At 45.0% G+C, this 18,866-nt stretch overlaps 1 protein-coding gene across 1 annotated transcript; it reads left to right on the top strand.

Moving 5' to 3' along the window:
* Positions 1-42: 42 nt before the first annotated feature.
* rspry1 (ring finger and SPRY domain containing 1) lies at positions 43-18,470 on the top strand. Its single transcript, XM_080842813.1, has 15 exons — positions 43-486; positions 1,488-2,034; positions 4,506-4,558; positions 7,182-7,294; positions 8,866-8,992; positions 9,983-10,041; positions 10,644-10,710; positions 10,924-11,055; positions 13,467-13,582; positions 13,833-13,976; positions 14,383-14,494; positions 15,045-15,147; positions 15,330-15,482; positions 16,519-16,623; positions 17,229-18,470. The coding sequence occupies exons 2-15, from the start codon at positions 1,673-1,675 to the stop codon at positions 17,323-17,325; spliced, it is 1,743 nt and encodes a 580-aa protein (XP_080698939.1). The 5' UTR covers positions 43-486; positions 1,488-1,672; the 3' UTR covers positions 17,326-18,470.
* Positions 18,471-18,866: the final 396 nt, after the last annotated feature.

The following is an 18,866-nucleotide window of genomic DNA, read 5'->3' as shown; positions in this document are numbered from 1 at the left end:
GCCTAGGCTTCCAGTCAAATGTGTATGTGTAACATAGTGAGATAGCAAGTGGTGTCAGCATAGCTTCCTTCTGCACCCATATCATTTCGAAATCATTATCGCAAGTGGGTTTCCGTGAATGAGCAAGTGGCAGCTATGGTTATCACGATTAAACGGTAATCCGCTTTCTCATCTATACTGCCTGTGACTTTTGTGGCAAATGGAAAGATAGGTAACATTAACGTCTGTCCATTTCAGCGCTAACCACTTCCCAGTCACTTGCCTTGAGTCAGAAAGGCCTATTTAGCTTGCCCAGCACCGCTCTTCTCGTGTAGTACAACACCGGAAACCTTTCCTTGTTTACGGGGTAAGGATAGGGTGTTGACTCCGGATAACTCCAACCCAACAACCCAGAGGTGGTGTATTTTCAGGACTGGCAGAAGTAAAAAGGGGGATTTGTCGGCTGACCCCAGAGTCTTGTGTACAACTGGACCCTCGACTGAAAAGGTAATGTTTATTGTCATTCCTTAAGCCAGCATTCAAACCCGACTACTTTTGCTCTTGTTCTTAGAAGCTAATGTTCTTTCCTCGGTAGCTGGCTACTCCTAGCTAACAGGTTAATAACGTTATGTTGGCGCTTTAGCATGATGTGAAGCTCGTAGCTAATGCTACTTTGAACCACTCTGCTTTCTCTTTCGTGTAATGATAGGTAAATTAAAATCTAGATTAGTTAACTCACTCAACAACATGATAACCAATTAGAAAGACTTTTAGATCGCATAGTTAATTTACTACGTAGTTTGCTAAGTTGCTTACAACGCTGTTTGTTGGCAACTTGGTACCCTACAGCTGGTTCATTTAACGCTAGCTTTCCAGCAAGCCGGTGCGGACTGGCTGGGAGATGACTAGCTACATTTTGGCTAATGGCAACCGAAAGGAGTTAATTACCTTTATGGTGAACAGGCGACAGACATTTAACTACTGCAGAAAGATAGGTGTATACTTAAGTAAGGAGTACCTAGCTAGCGACTGATGGTAATGTAAGCTAATGTTACTGAGCTATATATTGCCAGCTAATTTAAAGGCAACCTGTAACAATAGATGAGCTAGCCAGAATCTTTCGTGGTTTGTAAAGACTGAATATGTCGCTATTTGAGGACAACCGAGATGTTGGGGAGCTTATTATTCTGCTGCATTTTTATTTTTAAAATGATATTTTGATTTGGCACATAATGACATATTGGCTGACATTTGCATGGCTGGCAACTCCGAAGGATGTGATCAAATATGATGTAGCGTCAGTTTTCCTGTTGTCTTGCCTATTCTCAATTTACCTCTCTCTGTCTGTCTGCTTTCTTGTGTATGTAGATAATATAAACCAATAATTATTTCCCGGTTTAGATATTTGGGATTGGCCTTCTCTGTTGTGAATTCTGTCTTCTATTAGCGTTTATTTTGCAGTGTTAGATGCGAAATTCAGTGTTAACGACGTGTCTCTTAATCCTCAGGTCTGCTCGATACGAATCCGCAACAGAAGTGTGTCCTGCCCAGCTGGAACTCGATGGAGGATGCTTTTTAACTTTACTGGTACTGTGCCTCTCTGCTCGGCCGATCGCCGCCCCTAGTAGCACCATGAAGACTGGTAGCCAAGGCAGGATTGACCACAGACGCCTCCTGAAGTCCTCCAAATGATATGATAGTAGCCACCTGGATTGCATTCTGTGCCAGCAGGAGCCTCGCACGGGTTCTGCGACTCACCGTAGAACAGCTGCACACGCTACAGTTTTGGCAGACCCTCGGGGCCACCGGAACCATGGGGAACAGCTGTGTTTGCAGAGAGGACAGTGACGTGGAGGATGGATCAGCGCCCCGGCGGCAGCTCAGGCGTGGCGACCACACGGCCGTAGAGGCGACGGAGGCTAGGGCTAGCCGCCCACGGGACCCGGTTAGACCGCCCAGACGCGGCCGAGGACCGCATGAACCTCGGCGAAAAAAACAAAACGTTGACGGCCTGGTACTAGATACATTAGCCGTTATTAGGACTCTGGTTGACAAGTAAGTATGTGTCCTGTAAATCACTGTAGATTGTCAGGGGGGTTGGGCATTACACACTGTGGAACATCAGTGTCAAACATTAACCTGTGTCAAGATGCAGTTTCCCTTTTAGTAGCATGGAAGTACCCATCATTTTCCATGGCAGTTGTGTGAGCTTGCAAGTATCAGTCTTACTTGACATATGGCTTCAGCAATGAATGCTTTTAAAGCAGAAGTTAGGACCAGTGTCTTCTCACAAAGTTACAGCCTTAAATGTGTGGAGTTTATAGGACATCCTGTGTAGGACATCCGGATGTTGTGTTGTAGCCAGGTTGCTTAATTGCTGGCGATAGCTTAGTGGTTTTGTTGCTAATGTCAGCTTGTCTTCAGGCTGCTTTCATTTTTGCCCTTGTGTTTCTCCTGCACCTTGCGCTGCTCATGGAAACGCCACTGCACCACTGCCACACCCACTAAGATATGTGTGGCCTCTGCATGGCAGAGAGTGGTGTGTTGGGAGCAAAATGAGATGAATTTGTTGCTAGCCTTCCCTCATGTATATGTATATGGAGAAGGAGAGGGGGGGGGGGGGGCATTTAATCATTCATTCTTGTACACCCCCCCTCTCTCACACACACACACACACACACTCATAGAACCACCTCAGAACAACTTAGCCAGGTAGCACAGCTATGTCAACCGACCAGTGTTTCATGTTTCCGAAGACAAGTGCATTGCATTCAAGCATACTTGTCTTGATTTCCCCCCCCCCCCCCCCCCCTTCTTGTCCTTCACGTTACACGTTCTGCCAACACCATCCCACACTGACACCTGCAGAGGAAGTAGCCTAACATCCACTGACCAAGAACGAGAGGCAGAGAACTGGAAATAAGTCTGTGCGCTTCACCGTCTGATGCATCTGTGTCCCACACTGTTTGACATCTCTTCTCTCTGACATTTGCATCATGCCTGTGCAAACATTGTGTGAATCATTTCCGATATTTATTTAATTTCAGCCTTTTCTTAGATGGTAAATTTGATCAGTTTTAATTTATTTTCACGGCAGCTCATGTTCTCACTAAATCCCCCTCTCGCACAGGCACTGGTGCATCTTAATATGATGTAATATTAGATAATATTTGTATCTTAATATGATGCCACACCATTCCCTTGAATGTCTCTCATAGTTTCCTCAGGATTGGTCTTCACATTTCTGTGATGTTTTGTATTCAGTGTTTGCATGATGTTAGTGGACCTTTTGAGTTGTATGTATGGCACCATTGTTGGTTAAATTTACCAGCACGGTTACTGCATTTAGTTACGTTTAATGGAGGCTTACTGTGCATAACTGCCTCGAGGGATATGTATAAAATGGTCTGGTAATGTATTGTAATCTCCTTGAAACAAACAGCAGGGTTGCTTAGGCTGTGGTTTCTGTGAAGTGTCTTTGTGACAGTGCCCGTTACAAAAGGCACTGTGTAATTCGAATGGAAGTGTATTAAATTTAAATGAACAGAATTGAATTGAATGAAATGGTAAGAGTAGCCTCGGGGTACTGTTCAGCAGTCTTAGCCCTGCTTGTTTCACATGGGTAAGAATGAGCCTCCCTCCTAAAGCTTTCCTGTTGGACTGCTTTGCCTTGCCCTGAGGCATCCCTGAGCCCTGCTTGTTATCACACCTCGTCCTTTTAACCGCCTAGTGTCTGTTCACTGTGAAGGAGCCTACTGCCAGAGGATGTTTCCCAACCCAAACTCAGTGCATGACGGAGAGACAGAGACAGACCGAGAGAGCGCATACCCAAAAGTGAGAGCCCAGGAGAGCGATAAAGCGAGAGAGAGTTCGAGAGCAAGAGAGTGTGTGTGAGAGAAAGGATGGGGAGAGAGGGATCAGAATGCTTAATTGCCCCAGCGGTGGGCTATACCTCTGGCAGGTCCTCCCTCGGGGAGCTCCAGGGCTGCTGTAAGCTGGCAGATTTACTGTCCAGACCACGGTCAGGGAGATGGATGGTGAGGTCAAGCCCTGGAGACAGAGTGACAGCGACAGCAGCAGGGGATCTCTCTCTCTCTCTCTCTCTCTCTCTCTCTCTCTCTCTCTCTCTCTCTCTCTCTCTCTCTCTGTTATTCTCTCATTGGAATTTCGTAAGCATGACACGCCCCCCCTTACACGCACACACGCACTTGTGCAGTTGCCCATGAATACATTTAAGTAAAGTGTACATCGTGCTGGAAGACCACAATACCGCACTGTGATGCTGATCAGTCTGGGTATGATATTTATTGATTCAAGTGTCTCAGTAATAACTCTGTAATAACTCACTAACGCAGGCACTTGCACTTGAAAGGGGAATGCAGGAGAAGTGAATATTTTGTTGTTGTGAAGGCTTAGCCGTCTGAATGCTGTCCACAAGCGTTTGTGTGATGATGTGCCGTGATTTCACGTGACGACTGCACACATCCTGAATGATTCTCAGTAAGAGTTTGTTATCTTTCCTTCAGTGACCAGGAGCCGCCGTACTCAATGATCACCCTACACGAGATGGCCGAGACAGGTGAGTCCAGAGACTTCACACAGACGACACACACACAGATACAAACACAGATACACAGACACACACACACACACACACACTACACGAGATGGCCGAGACAGGTGAGTCCAGAGAAAACATCCTCTTCCTCATTGTCTGGAGTCATGTTTGTCTCGAGGCTCTCTGTTTTATCATCTGTTTTTTTATTTTTTTTAAAGCCACAACCCTGTCCATGTCTAGCAAGTCCTGATTGATTGAAAAGTATATGAGGCCTAGTAGGAGCAGATGCCCAGGGCTAGCTATGGGTGATGTGTTTGTGTTGTGACCTAGCCATAGGGCTAGCTATGGGTGATGTGTTTGTGTTGTGACCTAGCCATAGGGCTAGCTATGGGTGATGTGTTTGTGTTGTGACCCAGCCACAGGGCTAGCCATGGGTGATGTGTGTGTGTTGTGATCCAGCCACAGGGCTAGCCATGGGTGATGTGTGTGTGTTGTGACCCAGCCACAGGGCTAGCCATGGGTGATGTGTTTGTGTTGTGACCCAGCCACAGGGCTGGCCATGGGTGATGTGTGTGTGTTGTGACCCAGCCATAGGGCTAGCTATGGGTGATGTGTTTGTGTTGTGACCCAGCCACAGGGCTAGCCATGGGTGATGTGTTTGTGTTGTGACCCAGCCACAGGGCTGGCCATGGGTGATGTGTGTGTGTTGTGACCCAGCCACAGGGCTAGCCATGGGTGATGTGTTTGTGTTGTGACCCAGCCATTCCTCTTCCTGTTGGCATCAATGATGCAGAACAGTGATGTCAGTGCTGAATAAGGATCTGAGGCAATAATGGAGGTGGTCTCAAGGGCTGACAACCCCCGGAAAACCCCTGGCACACACACACACACACACACACACTCCTACACACACACACACACACACACACACACACACACACACACACACAGACACAGAGATACACACACACACACACACACACACAAATACACACACACCCACACAAACACACACACAGATACACACACACACACACACACACACACACACACACACACACACACACACACCCCAACACCCCTTTGGTCACAGAATCCACTTCATGAAGGGAAAGCACATTAATGGAATCCAGTCAGTTTTTCAGGGGATTTAATTTCTCATTACTGACGAGCTGCCACTGTCGACTGTACGCAAACCCTCGCTTATTCACCCTTCATTTAACTTCCCCAATCCCATTATATAAATAAATAGTTTTTATTTATGTAAGACGCCTGATGGCGGGCCTGTGGCACCCTGTGTGCAGAGGGCCAGGCCAGAGGGCAGACCTTTCCCCGTGTGGGCGTGATGACAACGCGACACGGGCACTGCTGTCCAGAGAGGGCAGGGCAGGACTTGGCATGGGGCTCTCTGGGTATTAACAGCTGCAGCCCTTCCTCCCTCCCGTGTGCCAGCTGGCTGCCTCTGTGCCCATGCTTGGTGCCAGGGTGGTGTGGTGTTGACTTTATTTAGAAGTGTATCTGTATGGTGGGTGGCTCATTGGAACTACAAAATGCTGAGTTAGGGGTCTGTGTCTGATGTTTTTGAGGATTGGCTTGGAGCAAGGGGGTGTTTCGGGGCGTGTGTGTGATGTTATTTCATTTACTGGTGCAAGTTTGTAATGTTGCTTTGTCTGTGTGTTCTGTCTTCGTTCCTGTAGCACAGCAGGCAGAAGGATGTGATATTATTATTATTATTATTATCATTATTATTATTATTATTATTATTATTATTATTATTATTATCATCATTATTATTATTATCATTATTAATAATAATGATAATAATAATAGTAAGATCACAGCCGTTTCCATACCTGTGTAGCTTACCTTTACTTTAAGTCGCTTTAGATAGAGCCATCTGCCTAAACCATAAATGTAAATGTTTTCTAGATAACGCTCATAGACACTTTGGAATGCTGCTTTGCGGGCATGCTGTTAAACCTCTGCAGCCAATTTATAAAGAGTCTGTTAGTAGAACCCCGGTGGGAAGTAGATAGAATCCTGCTTCAGCATCTTTATTATGCCTTGCGTGTCCGCAAGTATGCTAGGGTCTGTGCAACGTAAATGTCACCATCAGAGGGTTAACATGCGGCTCTGTGTGGATGTCTGCGTAACCTTCACTACAAGAGCACCAACTGCCCAACTGCCGACTGAAAGCGGACTAGAAAGTATAACGGGAACAGCTACGCACCCCTGGTGTCCCCAACTGTCTGTAAGCGAGTATAATCAAAGCCTTAATGGCTGCAAGGATATTTGGGCTTCTGGCTGTACCAACAGGTTGCAATGCTGGCAGAAAGCTATTTTCCCATTGTCTGGATTTATACAGCCACAGATGTTGGTTGGTGATTGGCATTGGGTGATTCATCTATGTTTTGGATTTAATTTTCTTTATTTTATTCTCTTCCTCCTTCCACCTATGAGGATAATGAGTCATAGCCGCCCTTGTGTGAAAACCCACCTTCCTCTCATAATATTAACACGTCACCTCATACATAAAGGAAAAAAAACAATTAAGGAAAAAAAACAATTAAGCTGGCATTCATTTACTGACTAACTGCTGTTCTCTTCCTGTGCCTGTGTCTTTCCAACACATCCAAACCCACAGATGACGGCTGGTTGGAGGTGGTCCAGTCTCTGATTCGGGTCATCCCCCTGGACGACCCACTTGGGCCCGCGGTGATCACGCTGCTGCTGGATGAGTGCCCTCTGCCCACCAAAGTAAGACGCTGCCACACTGTCACAAGCAAACATGTACAGATGTGCACACATCCATCAACAGCATACACACTCGCAGAACCACATGCACTCAAACAATTATGCACATACGTAGTCAAGCACACACACACACACACACACAAACCGATGTATAAACACACACACCAAGTTCATACTCACGCCCCCATCCACAGCCCCACACGCACACAAATCATTATGCACAAACAAACACAAATAAGCACATGCTTTCTCTCTCTCACACACACACACACACACAAACACACAAACACACACACCGCACTCACACACACACTCACACACACACACACACACACAGTGGTTTTCATTTCCTTGTTGAAGCATCACACAGCATGTGCAACCACGCTGTGAAACACATGACGCAGGTCAGCTGAGGTCACAGCACAGGGCTCCTGTGGGAGCAGCTGGGGACCTATTGTCAGGCCTGCGCTGTCTCTCAGAGCAGAGTAGAGAGCACACCGCCACTTCGGCCTCAGAGGACCTGTGTGTGTGTCTCTGAGTCTGTGTGTTTGGCTGGAGGCACCGCTCTGCGTCTCTGGCTAACATGTTGGCCTTCTCCCTTTCTTTCCTCTCTCTCCTGTCTCCCCATTTTCCCTTCTCCCCTCCCTCACTTTGTCCCGGTCTCTCTTTTCCCTGCCCTTTGACACAGTGATTCACTTACACACTCACACACACACACACACACAAACTCACGCCACACAAACACACTCATGAACACACTCTATTTGAAGTGTTTATTTTTCTCTCTCTGTCCCTCCCTTCCTCTTGAAACATTCACTCGCACACAAACACACACACACACACACACACACACACACACGTGCGTGCACAAACAAATAAACACACGCATTAACACACCCTATTTGGAGTGTTTCTCTTACTCTTTCTATCACTCCCTTCCTCTTGAAACATTCACTTGCACTCAAATGCGCACATGCACGCGCACACATATATACACACACACACGCACTATGCGTTGAGTCATCAGCCCTCTCTTGTCTCAGCACAGCTCATTCCTTTAGCCTCTGCGTTCAGCTGTCAGCGCTTAGTGGCAACCGCTTTCATAGCTGCCTTCACAGAGAGATAACATGCTGCCTTTGATGGAGCCTGTGGGTTTGCCCCCACTTCCCACTGTATGTGCCTCGTCCGCTGTCTTTGGAAGCGGGAATTACAGCCTTCAGCATTCACCCACAGGACTATTGTTTCATAGCCCACGGAAGAATGTCCTCTTTAGTTTGTGTGTGTGTGTGTGTGTGTGTGTGTGTGTGTGTGTGTGTGTGTGTGTGTGTGTGTGTGTGTGTGTGTGTGTGTGTGTGTGTGTGTGTGTGTGTGTGTGTGTGTGTGTGTGTGTGTGTGTGTGTGTGTGTGTGTGTGTGTGTGTGTGTGTGTGTGTGTGTGTGTGTGTGTGTGTGTCAGACAAAAGGGATGGGGAGAGTGCCTGATGTCTAATTAGCTTAATGTGTGCTGTGCGTGTATATAGTCAGTCTTTTGTTTTAAGAGTGTGTGCATGACCCGGCCTGACTTTTCCTGCGCAGGATGCTTTGCAGAAGCTATCGGAGATGCTGAACTTGAGCTCAGCTGTGGCGCGTCAGGACGCCCTCATCCCCGCCAAACACCGCAACACCACCGCGGTGCTAGGCTGCCTGGCCGAGAAACTTGCCGGTGAGTGACACACACACACACACACACGCACAGACAGACTGGTTAAGACACTTGAATTCCCAACATGCCCTAGCATGCATATCACTTAAGAAACAACCACCTTCCTTACCTGCCTTCAACATTGCAAAAGTGTCTCTCTTTCTCCCCTTCACTCTCTCTTCAGTTTATGTCTTCCCTGCTCTCCTGCTGGCTTTCTCTCTTTCTCTTCAGGAATGTTGCTCAACCCCCACCCCAGTGTGAAAGTATGTGCTGTTGTGACATACCACACTGACATGAGGGCACACACACACACACACACACACACACACACCTCACCCCTGCTGCAGCAGCCTTTATTCCCATCTTGCCCCTCTCCCATCCACCTCCCATGCTTACTTCTCTTCCTGTTAAGTATGATATGATGGGAGTTCTGAGAGAGGAGCCTATCCCCCGCCCTCCCTTACCCCTGCAGTAGCAGTAGCAGTAGCAGTAGCAGCAGCCGCCTCCTCCATCATAACCTCTCCCCTGCTTGATCCATCATCCATGCCTGGTGCCCTTCCTTTGGCCTGGGCTCTGACTGGACTGACCCCTTTGCTCCAGGCTGACTGGGGTTTTCATCTCGCTGTCGTTAGCTGTGCAGTCATTCACGTCCCCTCTGATGTACTGTCGTAGCTCACCTCAGATGCACCATACACACTGTTGCTACAGTCACCGCTTCGTCACAGAACCGTCATAACCCCAGATGTTTTCTCATTGTTGTAAATGTATTAGAATACGAAATTAGAAGGACTCTGACTCATACCCTGTCTATGTTAAGTATCAGTTAACAAGGCAAATACAAAAAAATAAATATTTACCAATGTGCTATCCCACAAGTTTGTTTTTTCTGCTGTTTGTCTTTCTTATTCTATGTGTTTCAATGTAAGTGTTAAAAGCAAAAGAAATTAGAATATATTAGACTATTTGTTGGTTAATGTTTTAATAACATGGTCTTGCATTTGGTTGTTTCAGGTCCAGCCAGCATAGGCCTCCTTAGCCCAGGAACCCTTGAGTACTTACTGGAGTCTCTGGTAAGACATGAATACTCCCCCCTTTGTGTGTACCCCTGCGCTCTCCCCCTGTGCTCTCCCCCTGTATGTGAGGCCATAGGCCAGGAGGTGACATTACAACACCCATGAATCAGACCGACGTGTTGCCAGCGGATCAGAATGAGCAGGGATGGTGAAACGGAGCTGAATGCAGGTGTTTCCTGCTCTCTGTCATCAGTGCAGAAGCTGCCTCAGCGTAGCTCAGATGACTGTGTGTTTGTGATATGGCGAGCAGAAGAGCGTAGCTAGTGTTTCAGTAGTGGAATATTAAACCTCCAGATGGACCTCTTAACCCAGAAGAACAGTGTTTTTGCTTTTACTTTGTCAAAGTTTATATAATAAGTTCATTTATTTACTTAATTACCTACCTACCCATATAATCTTTTTTTATGTATCTTTAGATCACATACATAAACATTATTTAGTATTTTGTTGGGAGAGTTGTATTTCTTTGTTTTGGCTGAATATTTTTGGTGTGTGTGTGTGTGTGTGTGTGTGTGTGTGTGTGTGTGTGTGTGTGTGTGTGTGTGTGTGTGTGTGTGTGTGTGTGTGTGTGTGTGTGTGTGTGTGTGTGTGTGTTCCAGAGCTCAGAAGCACACCCCACTGTCATGCTCTTTGCTCTCATCGCGTTGGAGAAGTTCTCTCAGACAAGTAGGTCTTTCTTCAGCTACTCATTATGAAATCAACATCCTGTATGTCTTCAGACCTGAAAAGAAGCAGCAGATGAGATACTATCAGCACTCTTGACATTTCTGGCAGCAGTACATGTTTTCTGTCATGGTTGGTGGGGTCAGTGTCCAAAGATTTGGGGGTTAAAGTGTGTGTTTGTGTGTGTCTGTGTGTGTCTGTGTGTGTGTGTCTCAGGTGAGAACAAGGTCACAGTGTCGGAGTCGTGCATCAGCGATCGGCTGGCGGTGCTGGAGTTGTGGGCGGATCTCTCGGACTACCTGAAGCGGCAGGTTGGGTTTTGTTCCCAGTGGAGTCTGGACAACCTGTGTGAGTATGCAGACCAACGTCAGGCGATATCCACTCCATCTGCTCGACTCCAGCAAAGCAGCCTACAGCTCACAAACACAAACACACACAACACACACACACACACACAACAGATACTGCTCAGACAAGTTTCAGACTCCAGCAAAGCAGCCTACGGCTCTAAAACACAAACACACACAACAGACACACACACACACGCACGCACACATGCACAAGAGATACTGCTCAGACAAGTTTCAGACTCCAGCAAAGTGGCCTAGAGCTCGCACACGCACACGCACACGCAGACACACACACACAACAGATACTGCTCAGACAAGTTTCAGACTCCAGCAAAGCGGCCTACAGCTCTCAAACACAGACACACAGACACACAGACACACAGACACACAGACACACAGACACACAGACACACAGACACACAGACACACAGACACACAGACACACAGACACACAGACACACAGACACACAGACACACACAACAGACACTGCTTAAAGTCTCCGATTCCAGCACAGCGGCCTAGAGCTCTAAAACCCAACAGACCCTAATCAAACAAGTCTCCAACTCCAGCACAGCGGCATACAAACAAACACACACACACACACACACACACACACACACACACACACGGACCACAGACTGCTCAGACAAGTGTTCTCTCTGGCAGCTGAAGTCATGCATTCACATTACTGCAGAGGTCTGCTATTTCAGCTCCATCACGCCCTACACTTTGACTTTACAAACTTAGACACTTGCTGTTGTTATGCATTGGAGTGTAAATTCCCTGCCTGGTATTTGCCATGTTGTTGACAACACATACTTGACTTGGGTAATCAAACACATCTTAAAACCTTGAGTCAGGACCACGAGTCCCTCAAATCACAAAAATAGCAGAGGAAATGTTATTAGCATGAGTTGCGCCACTGGTCAGGTGTCAGAGTGCTACTATAGATGCTAGCTCAGTCGTATAACATGATCGCAATACTGGACTTCCGTCACAGGGGAAACTACACTGGCCAGTGAAATAGGATTGCATGACACTGAAGTGGTGATGTTAAAATGCAGAAGTAGGATCTGATTGCCAGCCTCTGAGAATTTTCATTTGGGAAGAAAGTGTGTGTGTGCGTGTGTGCGTGTATGTGTGCGCGTGTGCGTGCGCATGTACACACACCATCAGACTGTTAGTGTATCCGGACACTTGTTGGACACATCTTGGTTGATTTTCTGATTTCTTCCAAAAAGAAATGAGTCAGAAGAACTTATAATATTTTATAATAATATAAATATTATAATAACATATTTATATAAATATATTTATGAATATAATTATAATATCCTTTTTTTCACTTTTTTTTTTTAATGTTAATGGTTTTCTGATGACACCATTGAGCTTTTCGGTCAATGCTTCCCTGGACCAGGCTGAGTCATCTGGGTGATTTGATGGAGAAGCTTCAGAGGATATGAAAAGGAGTTTTTTAACATTTTCAACATAGCAGCATAGCTTGTTCTGCTTCTGAGGCACAAGAGTCCATCTTTACCTTGAACCTACTGAACTTTTTGTGACCTTGAGGAAGTCCGGTATTAATGATAACAGGGAGGATAGTCACATTTGCTTCACTCTTATCGTGGATTGCAACAGATCAATGAGAAGATGGGGCCAAATGTGTCATTTTAGGTATTTTTTGACAGTGTAGCAATCTTGGTTGGTAGTACTGTCTGTAGTAGTGAATAGTAAAGGCTTGGTTTGCTGGCATGGTTTTGCCCGGGAATTTCTTGGTTGCTGCGTGGGAAATTGGTGAATCATTAGTGCTGTACCCATGTTTGTCTGTGAATACCGGGGGAAGTTTAAATTTGCATGGAATGTCCCGTCACGCCTTGTCATCAAACACTCCTAGAGAGGTGATGATGAGTTGTGAATAGTTGTGTATTGCAATCTTGTGGGAGGACAATGCAGACAAATTCTCACACTCATATAACATATTCACGCATACCAAAAACTTACTTTATAGCTTTTCTAGGATCTGTCTGTTCTGTTTCTGGATAAACTGGTCTGCCAAATGAATGTATTTAAATGTAGAATCGATAGTTCATTAAACTTATTAATGAAATTAAACTCCACTATGTGAACTGTGAGCCTATCTTATGTTTGACTGAGAGTAAACTGTGCCGTTTTCGTTTATCGAGAGTGAGGCCATACCATCTTACTGCTATCGAGAGGCCCCAGTCTCCGCAAATAGAAGTGTCTTGTATAGTGAAACCATAGCAAATATACCAAGTTGTGGACAAGATGTCCTGTTCCTCTTAGTGCTGGGCAGACGGAGAGACTCAGCACTTTTTCTGTGCTTCTCTGAATATAAAAATGTTCCTGCTAACCTTTCCTTTGTTTTTTCCTGCTAACTGTTGCTCTAGTCCTGAAAGACGGTCGTCAGTTTACGTATGAGAAGGTCAACCTGAGCAACATCAACGCCATGCTGAACAGCAACGACGTCAGCGAGTATCTGAAGATCTCTCCCAGCGGTCTGGAGGTGAGTGGGAATCGGGTCCCCACTGATCCTCGCATCCTAATTGCCTCTTCATTTTAGGAGAGAAAAGGATAATTAGTTCCTGTCATTCACTTACTGGTAGAAAGTCACATATACTTTCTTTAACCAATCCCATGTAATTGATCTCTCTCTCTCTCTCTCTCTCTCTCTCTCTCTCTCTCTCTCTACTTTTCTCTCACACACTCTCACTTTACTTTTCTTTCCCCTAAATCTCTCTCTCTCTCTCTCACAGGCCCGCTGTGATGCCTCATCCTTTGAGAGTGTCCGCTGCACGTTCTGCGTGGACTCTGGCATCTGGTACTACGAGGTCACGGTCATCACCTCGGGGGTCATGCAGATCGGCTGGGCCACCAAGGACAGCAAGTTCCTCAACCACGTACGGGCCAATCACGTTTCACCCCACTGCTCGCTTTTAAAACCCTCACTCAGTAGAAAATACTCAAATACCATCAAGGACTTCCCCAGTTAAATACAGTGGTGCTAGAACGTTTGTGAACCCTTTAAAATGTTCTGTATATCTGCATAAATTTGATCTAAAATGTGATCATGTCTTCATCTAAGTCGTAAAACTTGAAAAAGTGAACGCAGTTCAACAAAAAACAGAGAAAACATTATTCATTTATAATTCAGTTATTGAGCAAAATTATCAAACATGAAATGCCTTGTTTGTGTACTCATGTGTGTGTTTGTGTGTTCTTGACAGGAGGGCTATGGGGTCGGGGATGATGAGTACTCGTGTGTGTGTTTGTGTACTCATGTGTGTGTTTGTGTGTTCTTGACAGGAGGGCTATGGGATCGGGGATGATGAGTACTCGTGTGCTTATGATGGCTGCAGGCAGCTGATCTGGTACAACGCTCGCAGCAAACCTCACTCCCACCCCTGCTGGAAAGAAGGTCAGTCAGCGCCTCAGCCCCACACAGCCAGACATGTCAGCGCTATCGACCTGTTCTCAGTGTGTCCACACCTTTCTCTCACATGGGGCTCTGTGGCTTACATGTTAAATAACCGTTTCGTTTCCTGTGTTCATTTCCTCAGATGGGTTTAGTGAATGTAAAAGTTGGCAGTGTTAAAGAAATAATGGTCATTTAGCCCAGAAAAGTGGCAAACTTTTATTTATTTATTTTCAAAGCGGGGTGCCTTTGAATTCTCCTTTGGGAAAAATATACATACACACACACACACACACACACACACTTTGTTGGACTGGGTTAGTGTGTTACTTTACTTTAGGTGGGTTCAGTAGATGTAAAAGACATAACGGTTATTGTGTCCCATAAGAGCGGCAAGTTTTTTTTGCAAAGGGGGAGGCCTTTGAACTCTCTCTTGTGAAATATATTCATACACACACTGTGTTGGACTGAATCAGCTGGGTAGATAGAGGAAAAATGGACTGAATCAGCTGGGTGGATAAATGGCCTAAAACCCTTTTGCTCCATCTCACAGGTGATGCCATAGGCTTCCTCTTAGACCTCAACAAGAAGCAGATGATCTTCTATCTCAACGGACATCAGCTTCCCCCAGAGAAGCAAGTGTTTTCATCAGCCACGTAAGTCTGTCTGTCTGTCAATCCCTATCTCTCTATCTCTCTCTCTCTCTTTCTGTCTTTCCCCTCTCTCTTTCTCTCAATGTGAGCTGTCTATGCAAACTTCCTTTTCCGTAGAGCTTATCAGTTCCACTCTATCTGGTGTTGTATAAAACTAATTTTAAAGGATTGTTTCTATCTTTCAGGTCGGGCTTCTTTGCTGCAGCGAGCTTCATGTCTTATCAACAGTGCGAGTTCAACTTCGGGGCCAAGCCGTTCCGCTACCCCCCGTCTGTCAAATTCAGCACCTTTAACGACTTTGCCTCTCTGGCGTCTGATGAGAAAATCATCTTGCCAAGGTAAGTGCGTCATTCCTCCCCTTGCCCAACATACACCCAGATTCCTCTAACCATGGTCACAAGGAAAAGGAATAGTTAGCTTCATTGCCTCCTCACTTCCAGGCTAATTTAATATAATCTTCTTCTCCTCATGTCGCCATTTAGGTATCTTTAAAAAGTGTTCAAACGTTTTAATGAATGACCCCATAGTTCTGTGTTAAAAGTGCCATATCTTTTCCCCCGAAATGAAACTGAGCTAGATTTAGTAATTTAGCAGACGCTTTTATCCAAAGCGATTTACAAGGAAATTGTATTTATACATCAGGAGCAGTTAGGGGTTCAACTAGCAACCTTCAGATTACTAAACGACTCCCCCTACCTTCTGTACCACTGTCGCCCCCAATTCAATTAAAGTAAATGGAATTGAACTGGCCAGATCTGCTTTCCCATTCTTATGAATGAAACTGAGCTGAAGTATTAAAGTAAATGGAATTGAACTGGCCAGATCTGCTTTCCCATTCTTATGAATGAAACTGAGCTGAAGTATTAAAGTAAATGGAATTGAACTGACCAGATCTGCTTTCCCATTCTTATGAATGAAACTGAGCTGAAGTATTAAAGTAAATGGAATTGAACTGGCCAGATCTGCTTTCCCATTCTTATGAATGAAACTGAGCTGAAGTATTAAAGTAAATGGAATTGAACTGGCCAGATCTGCTTTCCCATTCTTATGAATGAAACTGAGCTGAAGTATTAAAGTAAATGGAATTGAACTGGCCAGATCTGCTTTCCCATTCTTATGAATGAAACTGAGCTGAAGTATTAAAGTAAATGGAATTGAACTGACCAGATCTGCTTTCCCATTCTTATGAATGAAACTGAGCTGAAGTATTAAAGTAAATGGAATTGAACTGACCAGATCTGCTTTCCCATTCTTATGAATGAAACTGAGCTGAAGTATTAAAGTAAATGGAATTGAACTGGCCAGATCTGCTTTCCCATTCTTACGTTTTTTTGAAATGGGCCATCATCCTCCATGTGTGTGTTTGGCCTGCAGACACAGACGCCTGGCCCTGCTCAAGCAAGTGAGCATCCGAGACAACTGCTGCACCCTGTGCTGTGACCAGATGGCTGACACGGAGCTCAGGCCCTGTGGACACAGGTAGGTCACTCGCTCAGTGTGGAGGTCTTGGACATTTTGTTCAGGGCCCTTATAGTTATTGCATTAAAAGTTTTAGTTCAAGTTTTTATTTTTTAACATATTTGAATGTTATACTTAAATATGCTTAAATAGTTACTATATAATTAAATCATGTACTTTTCATGTACACACTTAATTCCTATTAATGAATAGTAAATATGAGTGTGTGTGGGTGAGTGAGAAGAAGAAACTTGTTATGTGGAGTCAAGTTAAGTATGTAAAACGTGTGTGATTCCACAGTGGGATTTGATCAAGTAAAGTATCTAAAACGTGTGTGATTCCACAGTGGGATTTGATCAAGTAAAGTATCTAAAACGTGTGTGATTCCACAGTGGGATTTGATCAAGTAAAGTATCTAAAACTTGTGTGATTCCACAGTGGGATTTGATCAAGTAAAGTATCTAAAACGTGTGTGATTCCACAGTGGGATTTGATCAAGTAAAGTATCTTAAACGTGTGTGATTCCACAGTGGGATTTGATCAAGTAAAGTATCTAAAACGTGTGTGATTCCACAGTGGGATTTGATCAAGTAAAGTATCTAAAACGTGTGTTTGTGTGTCCACAGTGGGATTTGCATGGAGTGTGCCTTACAGCTTGAGACCTGCCCGCTGTGCCGCCAAGACATCCAGACACGTGTCAGACTCATCTCTCACGTGTCCTGACACCCTCCCTCCCTCCCTCCCTCCACCACCACCACCATCCGCCCCCCACCCCCCCAACGTTACTGACGGACAAGGGGACTCGGACATTACCCCCCGCCTCCATTCTAAACAGTCCCCTCTGTCCAGCAGGATCATGATTTCAGGGTTAGGCACTCTGTGGTCTGTCAGCTAACTGGAAGAGAACGGGAGAGGAAAACAAAGAGAAGAAGAAGGTGGATGTAAGCGGTAAAAAAAGGGCGGGAGACTGTCCTGTCCCCCCCCCCCCCCAACCCCCGAAGTGCTGCACAAGAGCTGCAGGTCTGCTGTCTGTATGTGTGTGTGCGCGTGTGTTTGTGTTTGTGCCATTGTGAGACACAGAAAGAGAAGGGGGAAGCGTTTCTGTGTGAAGACGGGAGAATCATTTCTAGAAACATGCCATTAAACTTCATGCGATTCACACACAGCATCTACACATGGTTGGCCTTCTGCTCATTGCACCCCCTACTCCCCTGGAGGAGAATATATTCCCAAGAGACTCTCTGCTCAATGTGTCCTACGTATCTCTGCGTCAAGATGTGTTAAGTGTATCTGTGATATCTCATGTTTCAATTCCAACTCGACACAAAGACACATCAGCAAAAAAAAAAAAAAAGAGCTTTGTTACCTGTTTTTATTTTCGTGGGGATGTCGATGGCTGACTCCTAAGAGACAGGGCAAGCCCAGCTGTGTCTCAACGTGTCTCTCGTTTCTCTAGTTTCTCTCCTGTACTTGAAAAGGTTTTGGAGAAATTCCCTAGGTCCTGAATATGATGTTTAGGAAAAGAGAGAATTGTGATCATGAAGAAACAGTGATTCAAATGGTATATATTTGTGCAAAAAATAAATGCATTAAAAGCAGAATCTGCATTTAATAATAAAATGCCTGATCATGAAAGGTATTAGGTGAATAAATACATTTGTAGAAGTTTAAATGTGGAAAATGATGTTGCCCAGGATTTAAGTTATCCAGATGTTCAGAAAATCCCAGAAGGAGTTCTGGGCCTGATGTGCTTTTTGGCCAAATATTTTTTGGCTGATGAGATGTTTGTCGGGGGCTGTTGGGCAGCCATGTTTAAAGAGGCACTGAAGTGTCCTGGGGTTCCAAAGATCATTTAATGACAAACAAATCATTTTTTTCTGGATTGTGATGTTTGTAATAAACGTCTGTTTATGTGTTGCATAGTGAGTGGTCAACGTTTTTTTTTTTTTTTTGTAAATTGTTGACTTCAATGCATCTCACCTACTCAAAACATGTTTGTTTAATCCCATCTATTCTAAGGCCGAATCAGACTTGAAAGTGGGCAACTAGATAAACTGCTAGAGATTAGTATCGGCAACCTATCATTTTTATAAGACTTAAACCGTAAAAATCTTCGTCCAATATAACACGAACAGCGGATGCGTAAAGATGAGGTTCTTGGCCCGATGTAGTTACATTATAAGTGAAACATCAACCCCAGGTCTGAGCCCACTGTGTGTGGCAAACTTTTAAATGATGAGTCTAGGTTAGAGTATAAATTCATG

Source organism: Sprattus sprattus (assembly GCF_963457725.1).
Source record: "Sprattus sprattus genome assembly, chromosome: 7".
Classification (NCBI taxonomy): domain Eukaryota; kingdom Metazoa; phylum Chordata; class Actinopteri; order Clupeiformes; family Clupeidae; genus Sprattus; species Sprattus sprattus.
This window is presented reverse-complemented; position numbering and strand designations above follow the sequence as displayed.

What these genes read in the sequence shown, in the direction of transcription:
- rspry1 (XM_080842813.1), top strand. Translation starts at nt 1,673, where the DNA reads ATGATAGTAGCCACCTGGATTGCATTCTGTGCCAGCAGGAGCCTCGCA. An exon ending in CAAGTGTTTTCATCAGCCAC is followed by an intron (nt 15,148 to 15,329) that starts GTAAGTCTGTCT and finishes TCTATCTTTCAG; the next exon opens with GTCGGGCTTCTTTGCTGCAG. An exon ending in GAGAAAATCATCTTGCCAAG is followed by an intron (nt 15,483 to 16,518) that starts GTAAGTGCGTCA and finishes TTTGGCCTGCAG; the next exon opens with ACACAGACGCCTGGCCCTGC.